Source organism: Ruditapes philippinarum, unplaced genomic scaffold (assembly GCF_026571515.1).
Source record: "Ruditapes philippinarum isolate M1 unplaced genomic scaffold, ASM2657151v2 ctg2664_1_1_1_1, whole genome shotgun sequence".
Lineage (NCBI taxonomy): Eukaryota > Metazoa > Mollusca > Bivalvia > Venerida > Veneridae > Ruditapes > Ruditapes philippinarum.
In genome coordinates this window covers 679-22390 of record NW_026855343.1, presented here as the reverse complement: position 1 = coordinate 22390, position 21712 = coordinate 679, and the positions used below count along the sequence as shown (strand labels likewise).

Here is a 21712-nt window from a genome sequence, read left to right as displayed (position 1 = left end):
TTCTGGGATAACAGAATTTCTCTTATATAAGTTATTAAGAATCTATAAATGTGTTAAGGCCTCAACAGACGGTAGGATTTAGGTGTACAGCACTAATTAGAGATAAGATGTACAATTTTCAAAGCAATACAACACTTGCATTCAGACCGTAATTCTGCATTGTAGGAATCATCCGAGGTTTACCTAAAAACAGTTCCCTCCAAATTGTTCCCTTACATACTTTACTCTTTAAATATTTTTTCTCTCCATAAGTAACGATTGAAACACCTCCATTTTTAAAAAAAAAGAGTCTGCAATTGTCACATGGCGAGATAACAATGTGCCGAGACTCGAACCTAGGACCCATCGGAATACCGTACTGCCACTTTCCTGACTGAGCTATCCGACCACCTACAAACTACCTCCCCTGCAATACTGTGACATAATCATTTTCTGAATAATTTTGGAGTCAAACATAAGACAACTTTGCGTCTCCTGAAGAGTTTTTCAATATCATTTTTACCCCATCTTACTACTTTGTTTACCTTTTAGCCCTTTTTGTTCTGGAATTTCATTCATTAAACACAATATCAGAGGATAATTGGGAAATATGTCACCTGTGATCGTAGGAGGTCTGCACAACAAGTATTAAGAGATAGAACATGTCCTATCCTGTAAATCTAGTATAATGTTGTATGAATTCAAGAAATAGTAGCCTTTACATGTACATCATAGTTTTAATTGATGTTGTACTGCAAAATCCTACCGTCTGTTGAGGCCTTTACACACCTTCGACATGTTTCAATTTCATAATACAGTTCAACTTTGTGAATTCATTAAATTGAATATCTTGATTTTCTTTTTTTTGTCTTAATGCTATTGATCATAATAGACGAGTGCATTTCAAATTATTTACTAAAATGCTATTTATAATATACCAAACCTTCAAAATCTGATTTAGGAAATTTAAGGTCTGAGATATTTGTATCCCTGATTTATGTTAGGAATTGTTTTGTTTTTATTGTTGGTATTCTTGGTATAATTATAGATTATATGCTATTTTCAGCTTGCTATATTTTCATTTCTCATTTATTGTCTAAATTCCGAAATTTACTGTCAATTCATTACAAAGTTTATGGACATAATTTCTTTATTAAGAATTTGTACTTAAATTTACCGGTACAAACGATGTAAGGAACTATTTTATTTTCGTTACAAGTTTCCGTCATTGATTTTGTTAAAAATTTTACGGTCATTAATCGTATTGTTTTGGTTAAAGACAATTTACCAACAGTATCTATAGTCATGTCAGGCAATGAATTTGAGTGATGGAAGCTACATATATTCTTCGAAAGATACAAAAATTCTTTGAAGGTGTTGGCATTTATTTACATATTCATTATGGGTTTACAGCATACGGAAATTAAAGTGACATGGCGTCCTACCAAATGTAAATAATGAGTGCACAGGGAAAAATGGCAAAGTTACCTAACACTTTATCATAGATGTGTTCAACTTAAATTTCACGATGCAAAAATAATCAATGATCCATGTGACCCACATAAATTTCTATATTGTTTGGAATTTCTCGATAACATTTAATATTTATTTAGTGTCTTTTATTTAAGCGAAATTGTACACTTTATCCTAAACATTTTTATTATTTGGTTAATCACTATTGTAAAAGTCAATCATTTGAAATATTATACTAATTGAGATCAACTTAGCAGTGAAAAAAGTATTGCGTATTGTTACAATTGAATTCATGTAAACTGTTTTACATGTAAATTGTGGTTTCATAAATTATCAAAGACATTGGTATTTATCTGCTCACTGTTCTTTTTACGCTAGAAAAAACGGCCTTCATGGAAATTGTTTACAAGAAATTATTCAAAATGTGATAAAAAACAACAACAACAAGAATTGCTTACGATTTTTATGGTTTAACAAATATCAATTACAAGCACTCTTATTAATCTTATACAATTTATCATGCCCTTAGGATTATCTATTGAACATAAATATATAATGATAATTATAATATAGAAATTGGGCACTTTTGGGCACTGAGGTGTAATGAAATAAAGATATTACAGTACAAATGTACTCGGTACAATAATAAACCATTTATGTTGTATCGTTTTGAAATGTCAAGTCTGGTTATCTACTATTATGTGTTTATAAAAGAAATTCTAGAATTAAACATCCTATGATTACATTTTTCGGGCACATTACGTCTAAGAAAAGCTTTTACTTTTATTTCTCAAAAGCTTTTTAATTTGGGATACGTATATATTATAAAAAAAGGTTACTCATCGGCTTATTGCCGAACCACCTTTTTCATCTGTTCGGTTTTGGTAAAGTTACAATTAATTAACATTTTGTATGGAAGACAACTTACTACTTTGTTTCCTTTTTTCTACTTTTACGAAAACTTAATTTTTATTGATTACTACTTTCCTCAGGTAACACGTATCAAACATTCTCTTAACCCATTATTTATACATTATAAATCTCATGTTTGACCGTTCTAAATAATAAAACATTATTTGTTTCTGAGTTTAAGAGCATAATAAAACCAATGAAATTGTACAAAATATTGTTTATAATAAATATATTGAACAATTTTTATAGCAATATTACTGCCATTTGAAGACAAACATATGTTTATAAAGAATGTATAGACCAATTTAAAAACATTTTTCATTTTATATCTTAAGCATTACGTCCTAGATTTGTGTCAACTCGTTAAGAGTACAATTTTTTGACGAGATGAAATGATAGCAAGTTTAAAAATGAAGATATTTAAACCTTGCAAAAGACTTGATAATCTACAGAACTACACATATATTTAAAAAAAAATATAGACTTATATATCTTACTCCGTAAGTAAAAGTTTGGTGATAAAGATATCAGATTTCAGTGTGCATACATACAAAATGTTTAGTTTTCATTTTGAATGTAAATTTTACTTATCTGCTTTAATACCTTAATCTGCCATTGAAGTATTTTACAGTAGGAATGTAATTAACAAATGTGTTTGTATATTTCAAGTAACGTCATTGATTCTTAATGACAATGCAAAATATTGTCCCGAATATTTGATAAAAAAAGATTTGAATAAACTATGAAAAAGATGGGCGATGATAAACAGAAATTATATTCACATATAAATCACGTTTTTTTCTCGCAAAAATTAAGAACACATTATATCTCATTTAATACTTTAAAGAAATTTATGTCGAAATGTGCATGACGCGAGTAATGTTTAACTATCACATACAACCTAGGTGTTGTTATTACAACAAACATTACCTCAAATTTAACATTTTGAACAATCATGTTTGACATAATATAATTCTCCAAATTTATAGTGCACTTAGAATACTTTTTAGTTTCAAATCTGGTAAAATATTATTTTCCTTTTTCTCTTCTAATTGACAGATAACCTTAAAAGACATTCAGACATTTATTTTCAATGTGTTTTTTTTATCAAAGCGTCATCGTTCATATCCTCTTGATTCCTGAAGCAACAATTATTTTTTTTTGCTATTTTTTTTTTATAGAATTGTCAAGCATACTTAGAAATACAATCCGAAGAAAGTAATTGTTTCTTAAAAAAACAACGATAAGTGGTGTTAACGGTGACTCCTCACTAAGCTTAGCGTGATTTTTGCAATGGAAATAACTTCTCCACATTTGCAAATTACAGTTTATTGTTCAAGTATTTCCACAGAAAATGCCTATAAACTCAAATTCTAATTAGATCCCCATGTGATAGAAACGTAATGAAATGACTAAATCAAAGGAAAAAACAATGACTGGCACTGTTGGTTGATAATGAATGTTATTTTCGATCATTACAAATGTCATTTTGTTATTTATGACATAAAGCTCTCCATTCAGAAGTGTCAGTACATTGATTCCTAACAGTTGTTTACAAATAATAAAATAAATAAATAAATAAATATTGACAAATGCATATTACAAGATATTTTGTTGTTTGAAACAAAGTATTTTAGTAAAAACGCACATATTGCTGGCGAGCTTTTTAAAACGCGTTTTTAAAAATAAAAAATCGGGAAACGAATCGTCCGCTTTACTTAATTTAAATATAAAAAGCCGACTGGTAGATTAGAGGTATCGAGGGGTTTCCGTATTATTTAATATGTATTTTATCGTCGACAACTTTCATTTTAATTTTAATTCTTTTGATTTGACAATTATATGAAACGATTTGTCTATAAGTTTCATATTTAAAATTTCTGTTTTTGAATTACAATAGAGTTTACGACAAACTTTATTTCTGAATATTAGCTTAATTTACATATGTTTGAATACGTTTTAAATATTATCATATAATTTATAAATACCATTGAAATGCGTTCCCCTTATGGCTTCTTGTAAAAAATTACAGGTAAATATCAGAGATTGTATCATAGTTTGGGGATCTTTCTGTTGAAAATGTGTCCGAGTTAAATCGTATACATATACATGCACCGTGCGGTAACTGGAGTGCAGGTATTAGTTACCCGCACTCCAGATCATGCCCATTGATTGGCTCATTTTTGCTATTGTGACGGCAGAGAAAGTGAAAGCGACAGAAATGTCATATTCAGATGCTCGTTCATTGGTTACTTTTCTCCGGCGTTTCATATTGTGAAAACATGGAAAATGTTTTTATGTTGGACTATGATATCAAAGAGATATAAATCAGATAGCCTCGTGTTTCGATGCTCTTTTTATTACATATACACTGTTTTTTCTTCTAAACATAGATTTTCAGACAGTGTATATTCACCGTTTGTTCTTCAAAAAATAGATTTTCAGAGTATATTCACCGTTTTTTCTCTCTAAAACTAGATTTTTCGTGCCAATGCGCATTTACATACAGGGCCAAATTATGGAAAAAGTAGACAAGCTGAAAAAAAGTAGATTTCCGTCATATTCATTAGCAAATTTGATATCCAATATGAAAGTGATTTTAAATTACATAAAAATCGCCTCGGTCATTTTTTTCCAGTACATGATATCACCAGCTAAAAATTCCATATTTGTATAATATATGCATATTGTATTTTCAGGCAATTAAAGTATATACCATTGAGGGTACTGCAACATTAAGGTTCTATATACCAGTAAGAATACAAGATTAATAAATTAATAAAAAATTGGTCGATATAAATGTTAATCGACGAATATTAGTAATTATGTTAATAAATCACCTGTAATGAAAGTAAGGGCAAATTGTGCGTTACAACAGTGTTGTTTTTTGTATTATACTATTTAATTGCAGACTGAAACGCAATATTGCATGCTTATCTTGACGTCATGTAATTAAATAAGCTTAGCTGTTCTACATATTATATCGAAATTTCGATTTCAATGAATGTAAGTGCTGAAGTTTTATATTTCATGCAAGAGATTTTCATTCTAATAAGTGTTTAACATCTAGTTTCGATTTTAACGAAAACAACAACTTTGAAAAAAACCAAATAATTCAATAGGTATACATCTATGACTAAATTAACATACAAATTTCATTTGAATTTCATTTTTAAGGTATTGAACATTTTTATCCGATTCACAATTATAATGATTATAATGATGTTTCTGCAGTGTGTAGAGGAACAAAATGCTTTGTATGCTCCTGACCATCCAATACCAATTTTAACCGTTAATTTAAAGTTATCTCGGTTAATATCTAAAGATATGGAATAAGTGCATTTTTCTTAACTGGTTAACATTTGATATGATCTCTAATAAATCCTAGATCATGCAAAGATTTCATACTGAGACTGAAATTAACCGACTTAATTAATTAATTAATTTATTTATTGTTGACACTCAGATGTAAAACAATTATTGTTGATATTTAAAGGAAGGTTGATAATGAAAGACTGGCTTGTAGAAATATCATGGTAATATTTTATCAATGTGTAAATGTTACACAAGTTCTTTTATTTTTTACTAAGAGCAATCGGGTGACAAAACATACGTAAAAGCAATTAAAATGAATGATATAGTACTGAAGCTTGACACAATTCATAATTTCATAATTGAAAAGATATTTTAAGACAAATAACACGTGGGATTTAGGAAGGAAATAAATATATATTTTGAATGTATTTCTGTAAAATAACGCACGGTTCGAGTTCAAATGTGCAGGAATATAATCATGAAGGCCGGTAATTAATTACAAAGCATTTGAACGATAAACTGTCCATTACTATACAATTATCATGCAAGAAAAGTTAATATCTATTTCCATTCTAACATACTGATAAAAAAGGGAATTGATAAAAATATGTTGAACTGCATTGAGCGCAGAATTAATTTTCTTTTCTTCATTTGGTTTATTGACGTCATTATATAAAAGCGTTTTCAATACTGTGCAAATACCATGTAAAATGCACTTGATTGTCCTATCTTCTTGACAGGGTACTAGTGTGAAGCGTGGAAGGATATACCATTCATCATGTTAGGACATAAATTGTACGCTATGTATTTATCAGTGTCGCATCATGATTATAAAACAGCAATAAGAAAAATTGTACTCAGAAATTACATAAACACTAAAGAGATAGATGAATTTAAAGAACCCTCCTTCGCATCGGTCGAATGTTCAAGATGTAACGGGTAGTGTATGCAATTAGTTGCTAAGGGGATGGGCGTAAATCAACTATGGTCCAAAGCAGAAGCACAAAAACCCTCATATATCAACTAATGCACTTTAAATGGAAACATGTACAAAAAACATTGACGTGATATAATCTGAATTAAATTGTTAGGTTGATAATCACTTTTTTAGCAATTCGCAGCCGAATTTGAGTTAAAAGCGTTTAAACATTTTTAATTTTGGATTATTTTGCGCAATACTAATTATTGAGCCAATGATCTAAAATTTTGCACAAAAGCTTATAATTCAGACCCTCTTCAAATGAAGCACAATTCTTGGCAATTTCTTGCAACACGTATTTTCATCCAAGTCATTTCCAAAAACCTCAGTTCAGTCACTTTAAGTTTATTAAGAATGATTACACAATATTGTTTACGAATGGTATCACATAAAACATTACTATTTAAAGTTGATTAGTTAACTAAGTGACGTTTTGGACATTTGTCTTTATGCTCTAGACTTCTCATTGGTCTTAAAGCGATAAAGTATTTCTCTGATAATCATACTGATTAATTCATTTTTCTCATTGACGTCTTTGCAGTTTTCATTACCGCCCATTAATAGGCTCGATCAAATATTCATTAAGCCGTTGCTAGGGGGTGGTAACTTTCTCGTTCCATTTACGCCCATGAACGGGCTCAATCAAATTCTGCTAAAGCCGTTGCTTGGGTTGTGGGCGGTAACTTCCACTTTACATTACCGCCCACAAACTGGCTCAATCAAACCAAGTCTGCAACATTTTCAATTCTGTCGTTTTGTGCGTTCTTTAGGAGGGTTCTATTGCTCTCTATTTTGCCCCCATAAGGTGATAAGATAATAATTTGATTTATTTTAGCAATCGGTGAAATATCTAGGTTAGTCGTGTTATTTACTGTATCAAATATCTGTTTGGAAAACGCTTTAGTGTTTCTGTCTCTTTGTTACTCACACGCTTACTTGATTAACTTATTACATATACAGTTCTGCTTAGTCAGAATATAACAGTTAAGTAACGATGTCGCCTCAATTTCTACATTAATTCGGATTTCACAACCATTTTGACAACTAGAATATATTGTATATCTTGTTTTTTTTGTCAGCTAGAATAGAGCTCATTGTAAAATTTTCGAAAGCTGAGAACATTCTCGTTTGGTTTGATATAGAATTATGAAATTTAAAACTGTTACAGTGATACGGTAACCTCAAATCATGTTCGCAGTAAAATCGTATGTGCGGCTCACGTACAATATATACAATTTGTAAAAAAGACTTAAGTAGCATCATAGATTATGCTATAAAGGATTCGAGATTCTCATTACATAAAGCAATATCACCAATTTAAATGAACGTGATAGGTAAGAGTTGAAAACTCGTTCTTTTAAATGATAAAGGTACACAGAACATTAATTTGAAGTAATGATGATCACGGAACATTTATTTGACGTAAAGATGATCCCGGAACATTAATTTGACATAAAGATGATCCCGGAAAATTAATTTGACGTAAAAATGATACCGGAACATTAACTTGAAGTAAAGATGATATAACACCCTGCTTGTTTCCAAAAACAAACGGTCATTATTAATATTAAAATTCATTCTGGGGAAAAAGGTATCCCTCGGAAGCATTTATCACAACAAAAAAACATGAAAAATGCAGTCTCGGTTAAACTGATTATGTAGAGATAATGAAAAAGTACACTATCCCTTGCAGCACCGGTTTAAGCGAAACTTTATTTTCAACACTTAAAAGTGCTGGAATCAATGATCCAGACATCTTCAGACATGACCATAAATAACTGTAGGTTCAGTGCTTAAGGGCCATATTAACAGTCTGCTTCTTAAGAAGTTACAGGATAAAAAGGTACACAGAACATTAATTTGAAGTAATGATGATCACGGAACATTTATTTGACGTAAAGATGATCCCGGAACATTAATTTGACATAAAGATGATCCCGGAAAATTAATTTGACGTAAAAATGATACCGGAACATTAACTTGAAGTAAAGATGATATAACACCCTGCTTGTTTCCAAAAACAAACGGTCATTATTAATATTAAAATTCATTCTGGGGAAAAAGGTATCCCTCGGAAGCATTTATCACAACAAAAAACATGAAAATTGCAGTCTCGGTTAAATTGATTATGTAGAGATAATGAAAAAGTACACTATCCCTTGCAGCACCGGTTTAAGCGAAACTTTATTTTCAACACTTAAAAGTGCTGGAATCAATGATCCAGACATCTTCAGACATGACCATAAATAATTGTATGTTCAGTGCTTAAGGGTCATATTAACAGTCTGCTTCTTAAGAAGTTACAGGATAAAAAAGGAAACTCATAGAAATCGAATATTTCTGCAACTGATATACACTAATATCTAAGGAGAATAGGAAAATATATAGCATAACTAAAATCTTGTAATTATCTTAATTGAAATACTGCAAAAAACCCATTTTATAATAACGTCAATATTTAAGTGCGTTTGGGTAAATTGTATATGTGCTTAAGTGTATGCGCGAGCACGTGTGTTTTGATGTCTAATGATTTTGTTTTTATTTTCGAAATTTCATTCATTATATAAATACTTCAAGCTGTTGTTTTGTTTAAAATTCGCCCTAACTACGTTAGTTATAGGGTTAACTGATAATGGGAATTAAGGTAGTACACATGGTTTTCTTGCATATCAGACCGATGTTTCCGTTAATTTTACCCATGCCAGAAATTTTATCTGGCATTAGAGAGGATGCCAGATAAGTCGCGTGCTATACAATGACGTCATTATTATTGAAACGCGTTAAAATGACACCGTTAAAAGAATTACGCTGAAAACGTAAGATGACGTGATTTTGCCGTTATGAATGAACTAAACTATTATAAGGAAATAGTTATAAATGAAATAACATCAGTTTTACATTTAAACTCGTTTTATTTAGGTCAAGCATTTACAATATGATAATACGGTAACAAATGCACGAACAAATCTGACCTGTGTTTGCGGTTCAGATCGGAATATCTGTAACTCGGGTATCCGGTTATGGACGGCAACTTGGCAAGCCTTGGTCCCGCCGAAGGGGAGGATACTCTCGGGACGGATATTCCGATCCGGATCGCAACATATGATAAATATTATTACTCTTCCATTCTTGTCATGTAATATGCAAAGTTCCACGTGGCTTCTGAATATTCATATATTCATAAAACTATTTACATTTGTTCTCTTTCGTTTGATTGTTCTGAAAATATGTTCATGCAGAGGTAAGGTATAAGGATGTTGGATATTTTTTATGTGTAATAATTCTGCTCAAAATGCCATGTTGTCATCAATGGTCAGCGGAAAAGTTTTATCTACATGTTCTGGAAATAACTGGAACTGACATAGTCAATTGAACTAAGTAATATAACTATATATTCTACAATTTTCACAATTCATTGTTTCATTTTGTTTTATTGATTTAACGGCATACCAACACAGTTTAGGTCATATGTCGCCATAAGAGGAAATTTGATTTTGACTTACCTCAGGTCTAACAAATTTTAAGCGACACTAGGCTTCAAAATCATCTGTTGGAGCTAAGAGATGCTTATACTCCTGTTATTCGCATACATTTACTCGCCTCTTACGATTACGCATATTTAAACGTTGACTGCAATGCTGATGCCTCAACCGTTAAAGGTAACCCCTCAGTATAAGGGTGATTTATTGTTTCACTAAAATCAGGATCTGTTACAGTCGAACAAATGCATGTTCATGTTAAAGTAAATAAATTAATAAATAAAAATAGATAAATAAATAAATAAACAATGCAATAAATAAAATCCAAAGACACAGGTATATTTTCAAAAAATATTTTTTGTCCAAATAAAACATGTTTTAGATCGAATAAAATCTTTAACAATGATGCGTTTTGTATTTTATTATGTTAAAATAAGTCACGACACAGCCATTATAAAATTAAAACAGTTCCACAAATAATTAATTTGCTCAAATAAGGCTCTAAGACTAATTAGTTTCTGTTATTCTTAATAAAGATAATAAATTATTCTGAGGTTGTGATTTGTTGACAAAAACTATACAATGTAAAATAATTTATAACAATGAGGTTTTGTTAGATATGACTGAATAATTTATTTTTCTATTCGAAACAAACACCCTTTGTCCAATTTAATTATGAATATACTTTTCTACAATTGGTTTTAATAATGATACGCAATGCTGAGAAAGCCTGCAAATAATTGAACTCTTCATGTGAATGTGAAAAAATCAAATATTACGTTAACCCTTTATTTTGTGCTCCTAGAAAGAATTCATATAATAGGTTTTTTGTTAATTTGTTTGTCCACAAATGACTTGTAGACGTCAGGATGTTAAAGTTTGCGTACGATTTGACAGTTCCGTTCAAACCGCCACCAATGTATTTCTGTAAATATCTTATTTTGATAACGATACTCGTACATTACTCTGCAGTCTTATAAGTTCAGTAAAATGACTTTACCATAAGATTAAAAGGATCGGTTTGGAGGTTGTAACGTTCACAAAATATGTTCGTATCATCCACAAAACTTACAAATTCGATATGCGATAATATATAGCCTCGTCAAAACATAATTAAAACAGTTATCGCATGAAAAATTAGGCTTTTTCATTTTCAATGTTTCAAATACATGAAGTTAACTTTGAACACGGATTTATATTACATGTTATATAAATCCGGGTTTTGAATCAAATCATCAATTGCTCTTAAAGTGTGCGGCGTTAAATAAAGATAGATTTATACGAGTTTGCACCGTGCAAACATAAATGATGTATACACTATAAAAGTACTAAAGCGACGGATATCATTCGGGAGGCTAAGCGACAACTGAAGACGAAAGAACAACCTTAGTTGATATCACAACTTTATTATAATTATAACAGCAAAATATGATAAATATTAACGACACGGCAAAACGGAACAGCTTGAATGCGTCATCGGCTCCTGATGAAATGTATTTCTATTATTTTCCGCAGTGTGTGCCTGGAATGGCGGTACCAAAAATTGAGGTCGATCCGTATATTGTCTCAGAATATGATACTATATTGCCGGAGCCTATACCGAACTACGAGATAGCATTGAAACTTATTGCCTACATTATTTCATTTCTGATGGCTTTCATAGGAAATGCAAGTCTTGTTTGGAACATAATGACAGATAAAAAGCTACGGACGCCAACAAACGCTCTGATCACGAACCTTGCTGCAAGTGACTTGATGGTAGCGTGTACTTGTATGTGGATACATCTCGGTAACAGCATATCAACGGAATGGCCATTTGGGTCCTTTATTTGCAGCGCTAATCAATTCTTACAAGGTAATTCATTATACATTTCAATTTTGAAAGCAAAATAAATCTTTGTACCAAATTCTACACAAAGCCGAGTCATTTGTTTCATATGACAGCTACATACGCTTATATTGTTTGTTTTAAAATACATCAGATGACTCAGATCTGACAAATTTATATAAGGTTGTTTTGTATGATTGGGCTACGGTGCGGGTATCGTTCTTGGTTATTCATGTCCTTATATTGAAATATAAGTCAATGACTGAACAAAATCTAATTAACACAAAATTGCTAACATTTTTCTTACTAAGAACAAACATTGTTTTTTTTGTTATTTTTCTTTTTTAAAATTTTATGTCATTTTGTTCTTACTGTAATATTGTTTATCTGAAAATACGACTGGCCTTTAATAAATTTGTAGTATTTTTCAGTTTTTAAGTGATATAAACATGTTTTAATTATACATGTATATATAATATAAATATTAAAAAGTAAAACAGTGATAAAAAGGGTTAATGAATTGAGGAAGCGCATAGCTTAGCATTTAACTTTCCTTGTGAATGTTGCTATCTAAAAACATGATTCAAAATTTAAATATCGTCCAATTGCAACAAAAAATAGATATATAAAGTCATGTATATACCATTTATAACATAGCCCTAATAAAATCACATTTTATTGTCAGTGACAGTAAGGATGGTCCTGACGCTTTGATTACCTAAATAGTAATGCTTACATGTTAATGTATATTTCAAGTGACGGCCGTGTCATCAAGCACTGTTACCATGGCAGCGATAGCTCTCGAACGGTTTCTTGTTGTCATATTCCCGCTTAAAAGTAAAGGGAAAATAAAGATAAAGTATGGTATACTTGCTAGTTGGATTATTGCCGTCCTAAATGGCCTTCCTCATCTTTTTACAAGACGCTTAGAGGAGCTATATTGGGCGAACCGTCATGAGGTGTGGTGTAGGAGTGATTGGCCCCAGATTTTTACGAGCGAAAGTTGCGACACTGCTGAGCCACTAAGGACTATTTACTACACTTGTCTAACTATAATCATGTATTTCCTTCCGGTATTCATCATCGCAGTTGCTTACGTGGCGATTATGATAAAACTTCTAACAAGGGTTGCTCCAGGAGAATCTACATCATCACCGAAAGACGATCAGAAAAAGAGAAAGGTTGGTCTATATGGTATTTCTAAGACATCTTAACCGTATTTATAGACATTAAAGAAAAACAATTTCCTTCATTCAAAAGACATTTGAGAGAATATAATTTAGACTAGAAATTCTAAAAGAAAATATAATTTTTTGTGCATTAATAAGTGATGAGTATTTTAGCTTTGCCTAAAAAATTGTTTGATAGACTTCCTTCTTTTGTTCAAAAACCATTTTTTCTTTTGAATTGCGAGTACACTTGATATCGGAATCATTTCTGGTGAGAATTGTCTTTTCGGGAAATTGTAATTTGAAATTGTAAGTGAAAGAATTACGGTGATAATCAATGAAATCATTTCTAAGACAAGGATATATTTCAATGTCCATTTTAGCAACCTTTTCAATTTTGCCGTGTTGGGCTTTCTTAATAACATATATCAGTTTGACATTATATATGGTGTCCTTGAATTTATATAGAAGTGCTATTCTTTTTCAGTTTAAGCGGATGTCCTTCAAATTCATATCAGTAAGACAGCTTTGCATCGAATTCATAATTAAGTTCCTTTTCGTTTTGTTCTAGCAATGAAGTATGTTAAAATATTGCTAAATTTTAGTTTACGCAAGATTCCTTGGAAGTGATCTGTCGTGAGTGGTTGCAAGCACATACTCACTGTCGTCATGAACATGCTAAATCAAACTAAGCTCGCAAAGTTATCAGTTTTGTCGTGCTGGCATGCCTTCATGGTTCTCTTTTTCAACCTTATATGCGATATTTTACCATTTTCTTTTTTTTTTGCTTTTTGTAGGTTACAATGAAACTGATAATTTTATTTTTGACATTTGTGGCTTGTTGGACACCGCGACAAGCATTATTCCTCTATAATGAGTATCGCAACAAAGATTACCCGGTATGTAAAGATTTTGTTTGTCTGTTTATTCTTTGGGAATTTGTTACAATATTTCTGTAGTATACCTATTATGACCACTAGTATTTAAATCCACGAACAAACTAAATTAAACCGAGCATGCAACAGTAGTTCAATTTTACTATGTTTGGCGTTCTTCAAGCCTTTCTACCACCTATGAATAGACTCAGTTAAACCAAGCCACAGCTTGTTTCAATGTTCGATGTTTTTTTAAAACTGTTCCATTTTAGTTTCTTAGATTTGAATAATCTTTGTTACATTATTGCATAGAATTTATTTATTGTACAAACTAATTAAATATCTTTTATTAATTTTTTTTCTATCGTCTGGTTAAATATCATTTTCAATCAACCCTGTTATTACTTAAATCTGTATAAAAAATGTATTTGTCTTCGTACAGGTGCCAGATTACGTAATGAACGAAATTAATTTTTCGGCCATCTTTCTGGCATATTTCAACAGCGCCATCAATCCTATACTGTATGCAGGAATGAGTAAGAAACTTAGGCAGAAATACAAGCGTTTCTGTTGTAAAAGCTCGGACTGATGTAGTAAGACTAGACCAATTTGTTGGACTTATTCATAGATTTGATATTTATTTACTAAATGCAATCACTTGTTTTGTTAAATGTTGTATTATGACAATTACTTTATTTCTTTTATATTTATTAGATTATGATGCCAGACATAAACGTCATAGCGTCATTAAACCTTATTTATCTTACATATTCAATTAATTTATGTTAATAAAGGTGCGTCACACGAAATTGTCGCACATAATATAAAAATACAACACACTTATTGGATTTGGTAGAGAGGTGTTTTCGGGCGTACACTCGATACTTTTTAGATCCTTTGAGTAAATTCCTTGTTTATATTCTAATTATTCTAATTGGTAATATAGCTATAGCCATTATTGGACAGTCTCTGATTCAACTACAGATGCTACATTTCTTTTAATGACTTTAAATCATAAATACTTTACCGAACTAATATAAATGGGTATTTGTATCTATCATTTTATTGTTACACTATTTTTGAATATTGTTGAATTGTTGTTTTGTTTTATTTTGTTTTTTTCATGATTTTAGGCCGAATTCTACTTTACTTGAAATAAACGTATTGTATTATTTTTCGATGTTATTGTTTCACGCCATACCATATGTCAGCTTAGTTTAACCCTTATCGCGCTTATTAGCCGAAGATGACGTGTCAGTCGTTCAATTTGGACTAAGCCTTTCATCATGTTTAGGGAAAGTTTCAAAGTATATATGCTACGGACGTTAGAATCGGCAGAATCTTTTGCCGCAGATGGCTGAGGGGCAAATATACTACGTAAGGCAAATTACAAGGAACTTCAAATATGATATGAAATAAGAAATCCAAAGAAGCAATTTGATATATTAATTTCGTTTACAAATATATGTCGATAAAAAAATAAGATTATGTATAATATATTGTTGTCTAAATCACAATGAGAAATATTTGTCATTATTGTATAAAACTTATGGCCACAGTGTTAGTTTTTAGTATCAGAACTCATCGAAAGAAAATATTCCAGTATATTATATTGCGTCATATCTAACATGCAATGACATCATCACAAAAACTATAATGCAAGAAGCTATATTAATGAAACATTTTTAGAAACTCCTATTTACTGTAAAGATTAAACCATGAATAAAACAATCACGTGAGCAGTGCCCTATGAAACCACAATTTATTTAATCAAATAAGGAATGACCTTTATTCCTGGCAAACTATTTAGTAGAAAACATTAATCTTGAAAACATGTTGTATTAAATTTAAAACATTTAAAATTAAACTTTTCTATATTAGTTTTCAAATTGTACAATATTTTTACGTGTACGATTATGATTATAAATTATTTTAATAAATCTAAAACTTCAATTAAATACAAAACATTTTCAACTAAATCTGAGTATGATTACATTTATTCATTCTTATTTACGTACACGTGCATGTATATTATTTATAAAATACTATAAACTATCAATGACTCGTGACATATAAAGTTCATTTCAATTATGATGATTTAATTTTGATTATATTGCACTTACCACATGGGGTTTACATCTTACATCTGTTAAGCATACTGCAAAAAACAAAAGCAAAACTACCTAAGTATCAGTTTATAATTCACAAGCAATTAGAACAACGTGCTTGTATAGTTTCTTTACGAAAAAAGCAAAACATTTCATAATAAATCAACATAAATATTGTTTTTTGCTAATTAATTCATTAAAGTAAAATATAGTAAATAACATAAACAATTGCAATATGACGTGTATTTTAGTATTCATATACAATTCAAAATGCATGTATTTAGTTTCATTATGGTGCCTTTGACCTTTCAGTCATTATTTATTGTAGTATTTCATTTAGAATTCCAAAGAGAGATGATTTTCTCAAGGTGTACATTATGTTCATCAGGTGGTGTATAGATTATTAATAAGGCTTATTATTTCATATGACATGATAACCAATGAAATAACAATAAATAACATATTCAACTGTGAAGGACGCCTATAAATTGAACTTATAAAAAAGAAAGAAATACACTGCTTTAGGATATCAATATGATGTCAATTGCTGGTTGATGATTTAGTTGCCAATTGGTAAATATATTGAAATATGTAAATAGATTGAATGGTTAATTCGTTCAGTATCGTAATTTTTTTTAATGATTATTAGAAGTGTATAAACCTTTTAATCTTGAACTATCACATGAGTGAGCAAGATATGATGTAATGATAATAAGATTACATTATGTGACCGCTAGTATACAGGACACGTGCATTCTTTGCCCGATTAAGGTATGTTTTCTACTAATATCTTTGCTTATGAGAAGATAAAATTCATCGAAAATGTATACTAATTTTTAAATGAATATAACAAATGTTACACATTTACTACTGCCAATGTATTGTCCATTCTGTCTAAAGAAATTTAGCTCTTCTTTAGTATACACCGAAATCCAATATCTATAAGTATACTATCTATTAGTATAATGTTTGCAAATCAAAAGAAAATACCGATTTTGTTGAACACTAATGCTTTTTAGTTGTTTGTTTTCTCCTTATTCTCCCTTCGGATCGGGAGGTCGAAGGTTCGAGCCCCACGGGGAGCGTTAATTGAAGGATGAATGTTTCTCGTGGGACTCGTTCCGAAATGGCCGCTTCGTGAGCCGCGAGGTAGTTAAAATGAATGGTTACCGATTTCTATCCGCCTGGCGCCTGGCATAGTGGTAGGAATTGGGAGGTACATGGTATGCAACCAAAAGGTGTCTCATAAGTCAAAATGGCTGGCCCTTTCAGTAGGGGTGACACTATAATAAACAAGACCTTTACCTTTACCTTTTACAATAAAATCAGTAATGTTTCGTTAACGTGTGTGCTAACATATTATAAAGCTACTTAATCAAATTTGTAATATTAAATAAATAATAAGCAATATTGGCCACGATCATTGCAATACAAAATGTATTTGTAATTGAAGTCGTCCCACTCCTGCGATTAATAGTTTAATATACAAGAAATGTTTTTATTTAACTTGGTTAATGCAAAGACATTTGCAAAAGCAAGTAACTCCGTTGCACTCAAAAATATTTTTGTCCAACTTAAGTGAGAAATGGATTCATTAAAGGCATAAAAAGTTGAAAGGAACAATCTGAATTCGTCAACTTAATGATAATTAAAGCACATATAATTCTTAAATGTCATACCATAAACATTAATGAACATTTTTATGAATTATTTAATAATTAACGTTACAAAAAAGAGCAACTACTGTTAGTGGGAAATTTTCAAATATATTTAACCACATGCTTTACTAATTGGAACGCAAATGTCAATGAAATATGCATGGATAGTCATATAAATATTTTTATAAAGACGTGGGAGGGAGATTATTTTAAATTTGACTATGAAATTTGAATGTGTCTCTCAATATTTCTTTCAATCGTGCTGAAATAAAAAATAGAGATTTTGAATTCCATAAAAATTTACCCTTTGCTCAATATTTTTCAATCAGTAAATTAATAGTAGGAAGCTTGAACTGAAAGTTGATTCTATATGCATGCAAAGCCATTGAATTTTGTTCAACCTTTTGCCAGATAAGGTTTTAGTTGTTCTTTTTCAAATCTACCTTAAATTCCTTGCCGTGTTTTGTATATGTATATATGTATATATTCGGGGAATAAATATTTTTATATTAAAGCACATTTTAACAGCACATTCTATTTTACTTATTTGCACATCAGGGATTTGCAGTGTATTACCTTGGTCATTATAATTAAAATGAATGTAAAGTAAGCGATGTCCATTGTCTGTTCAGTCCAAAAAAAGTTGTTTTTGTTCAAATACAGTTAATTATAATTGTCCTTGAAGTATTGATAGCCATAATGAAAGAGGCCATAAACAACAATGTTAGCAAAGATATGCAGGATTATGTGGACTATTGGCTGTTTCATTCTTTATACTTACCACCCCTATTATGTCTTGTCAAATTTACCTTATTTCAATAGACAACCCCATAAAAATAAAGCTGAAAATTCTTTGGTTTTTTTTTTTAAAAATGATTTTATAAAATTATAAGATATACATACAATAGAATGAAATATTTTTATTCACTTCAACGATATTAAGAAAAACGTTAGTTTTTATGAACATCAGTTTGTCTGTTACACATTTTGCTCATGAATAAAAACGAATTAAACATCAGCAGAATAATGTAATTTTATTTGAAGGCAGCTCCGTTCAGAAATCTCGACGAATTTCCTCTGTAAATATAGTAGTACCTTTTGAGCAGATTGTGCAATATCCACAGTGTTAATACGAAACAATATGGAAACACAAATATTCTCACTAAAATGGTCATAAACCATTGAGATTCATTGAAATAATAAAGGTGAACAGAGGATTATCTATCAGAAAAACAAAACATACATGAAGGAACAGTTAAACCCTTCTCCTCACAACCGGCATTTTGCCTCTCAATTTTGACATGACTACAAATGTATTTTAAATTATATTTGGGCAATGATACGAACCACCTGTAGTCAACCTGCAACAACTGGAACAAGGTCTGCACCAAGAATGGCAAAATTTACCTCAAAATCGCATTAGACGCCTGACTGGTAGTATTTGGAGAATAATTGAGGCCATCATCCCGGCACGGGCGGTTACACACGTTATTAAAAATGACCACACAATGTTATTTTAGGTTACGTTATCGTCAACATTTACCACACATTTCCATCAGAAAATGTTTTGTAAACACTTCAACACTATTCTAATAAACACATTTTGGTGAAAAACAACACATTTGCTTATGCTTCAATAATTTGGTTAAGAATTAACTAAACTCATAAATTTAATTGCTACTTATCACATTACTATTTTTAGCTCAATTAAGTCATCATCTCATGACAGAGCTTTCAATCACAAGCAATTTTAAATTTCCGAGGTGTGTTAACTTATCTTCAGGTGTATATTGTATAATTATATCGAATATGTTAATGTAAATAAAGAATTACAAAATAAATGAACACAACAGCGACAATCAAACAGTTATGATTGTGTTTTCTCATATTTGTTTTTCAATTATTCGCAATTATAATACAGGAAGCGTCCTTATACAATAACAATTATAAAGTTAACAGTACGGCTGCACCCAAAAACATATTTTATAATTCTGTAAATAATTACAACATATAAAATATAGAAAAGAACACACTCAATTTGACAATCCAATAATTTAATGCCATGATATGTTATAAACATTAGACAAAATTAATGAATACTTTAAAATTTAACGATACAACAAAAGTTCAATAACAACAAACATGCAATTTTCAGATTTGTTTAACCACGTTTACTAACTGAAGTGAAAATGTCAGCGACATAATTCATAAATCACCATTGAAGTAGTTTTTGAATAAGCAGGAGTGTAATATGTTTTCAACTGACTAATCTTGTTTGCATTTGTCCATTAGTTATTCTTTTTCAAAAGCATTATAATTTGTAATATTTTTTATACATTTTGCTAAAATATAAATTCAAATTGAAAACTGAACGTTCTTGAAAGTAGCTACACGAAATTTTACTTTTAGTTTACCTGCCCTTTTTGAGTTTACTTTTGGAAAGATGTATTGTAAGAAAATATTTATGTTACAAGTTTGTTAAAAGATTATGTTCTGTGATAAGGACAGCATAAACATATTATTAAGATGAAAACTTCAAAGCAGGATAACATATTAAATGCATGTAAATAAAGAAAATAAAGGTAATAAAAATACTAATTTACTGACAAGACAGACAATTTATTTCAATCCAAAAAGGCTTATTTGCACAGATATCATCATTTTCAGCTAGTATAAATAAGATTATTCAAGTACAAGTTACGTGAATAGTGCTTGAAAGTTGCATGAATAGTGCTTGAAAGTTACGTGAATAGTGCTTGAAAGTTGCATGAATAGTGCGAATTCGAAAGGAACGTGCCCGTTCTTAATAAAATTTTTGTTTTTAAAAAAAAAATTTTAAAAAACAAAAACAAAACAAAGCCATTAAAAGGGGGGCCATTTTTTTTCGGGGCAGAAAATAAAAATCACTCTAGTTTGATACAAAAAAAAGCATGAAAATTTTAAATAAAATGGTCACGTTTTTGGTATATCAATAGAAATTTAAAAAACATTTTTTATATACCCAAAACGGTACAATTGAAAATTATTGGGGATAGTTTTGGAAAAAGGTTTATAAAGTTCTTAAAAAATTACAAAAAAAAAAATACCTCGGGAAAAAAATTTTGAAATCTTCTTCCAAAAGGGGGGATTAAAAAAACAAGTAAAAAAATAAACCTTACCAATTTTCTGATTTGCTTTTTTTAAAAAAACCCTTTAAAACAATAATTTTTTTTTTTGGGAAGGGTTTTTTTCACATCCCCAAATTCCCCTAGGGTTTAATTTCAACCTCATTCAGCTTTTTTAAAAGGACTTACAAAAATATTTTTATGGGGGGTTAAATACGCAATTACTTGACTGAGGGAAAAGAAACTTTTCTTTGGAAACACAAAGAAAAAAATCCAAAATTGAAAAATTTTTAATGTGGGGAAACCCTTTTTCAGCCTTTTTTGGAGAATTTTTCAGGTTTTGTAAAATAATTGTCGTTTACGGTTTTGGGCAGCTGACTTTTTTAAATGAGGCCTATTTAATTTTTTTGTTTCCCCTTTTTCAATTTATTTTATTTTTAAACCTAATAAATAAGGGCGGGGGAATTTTAATTTAAAAATTCGTTTTTCAGGGAATGGCATTTTAATGAATTCCCAAACGATGATTTTCTTTATAAAAACCTTTTAAAACAATGTTTCTCTTTTTTCAAAAACGAAAACCTTTCCCTTTTTTAATTTCAATTTTTTTTTTTTAGCCAATTTTAAAATTAAAAAGTTTGGAGGGTTTATTTGCATTTTTTCCTTTTTGGTTAATAAATAACTCCTATTTTAAAGTAAAAAAAGGCCCTTTTATTAGGCTTTTGTGCCCAAAAATTAAATTATAATTAAGTTTTTAAAAACTCATTGCCCACGAGCTAGTTTTTGTAAAAAAAAAAAATTAATTTTGGGGGAATTTATGACGGTTCCAAAAAAAA

The 21712-nt window shown here is 30.2% G+C and overlaps 1 protein-coding gene across 1 annotated transcript; it reads left to right on the top strand.

The window, feature by feature from the left end:
* The first annotated feature begins 11565 nt into the window (after positions 1–11565).
* LOC132743016 (neuropeptide FF receptor 2-like) lies at positions 11566–14598 on the top strand. Its single transcript, XM_060731522.1, has 3 exons — positions 11566–11992; positions 12722–13146; positions 14452–14598. The coding sequence occupies exons 1-3, from the start codon at positions 11566–11568 to the stop codon at positions 14596–14598; spliced, it is 999 nt and encodes a 332-aa protein (XP_060587505.1).
* Positions 14599–21712: the final 7114 nt, after the last annotated feature.

What these genes read in the sequence shown, in the direction of transcription:
- LOC132743016 (XM_060731522.1), top strand. Translation starts at nt 11,566, where the DNA reads ATGATAAATATTAACGACACGGCAAAACGGAACAGCTTGAATGCGTCA. An exon ending in CGCTAATCAATTCTTACAAG is followed by an intron (nt 11,993 to 12,721) that starts GTAATTCATTAT and finishes GTATATTTCAAG; the next exon opens with TGACGGCCGTGTCATCAAGC. An exon ending in ACGATCAGAAAAAGAGAAAG is followed by an intron (nt 13,147 to 14,451) that starts GTTGGTCTATAT and finishes GTCTTCGTACAG; the next exon opens with GTGCCAGATTACGTAATGAA.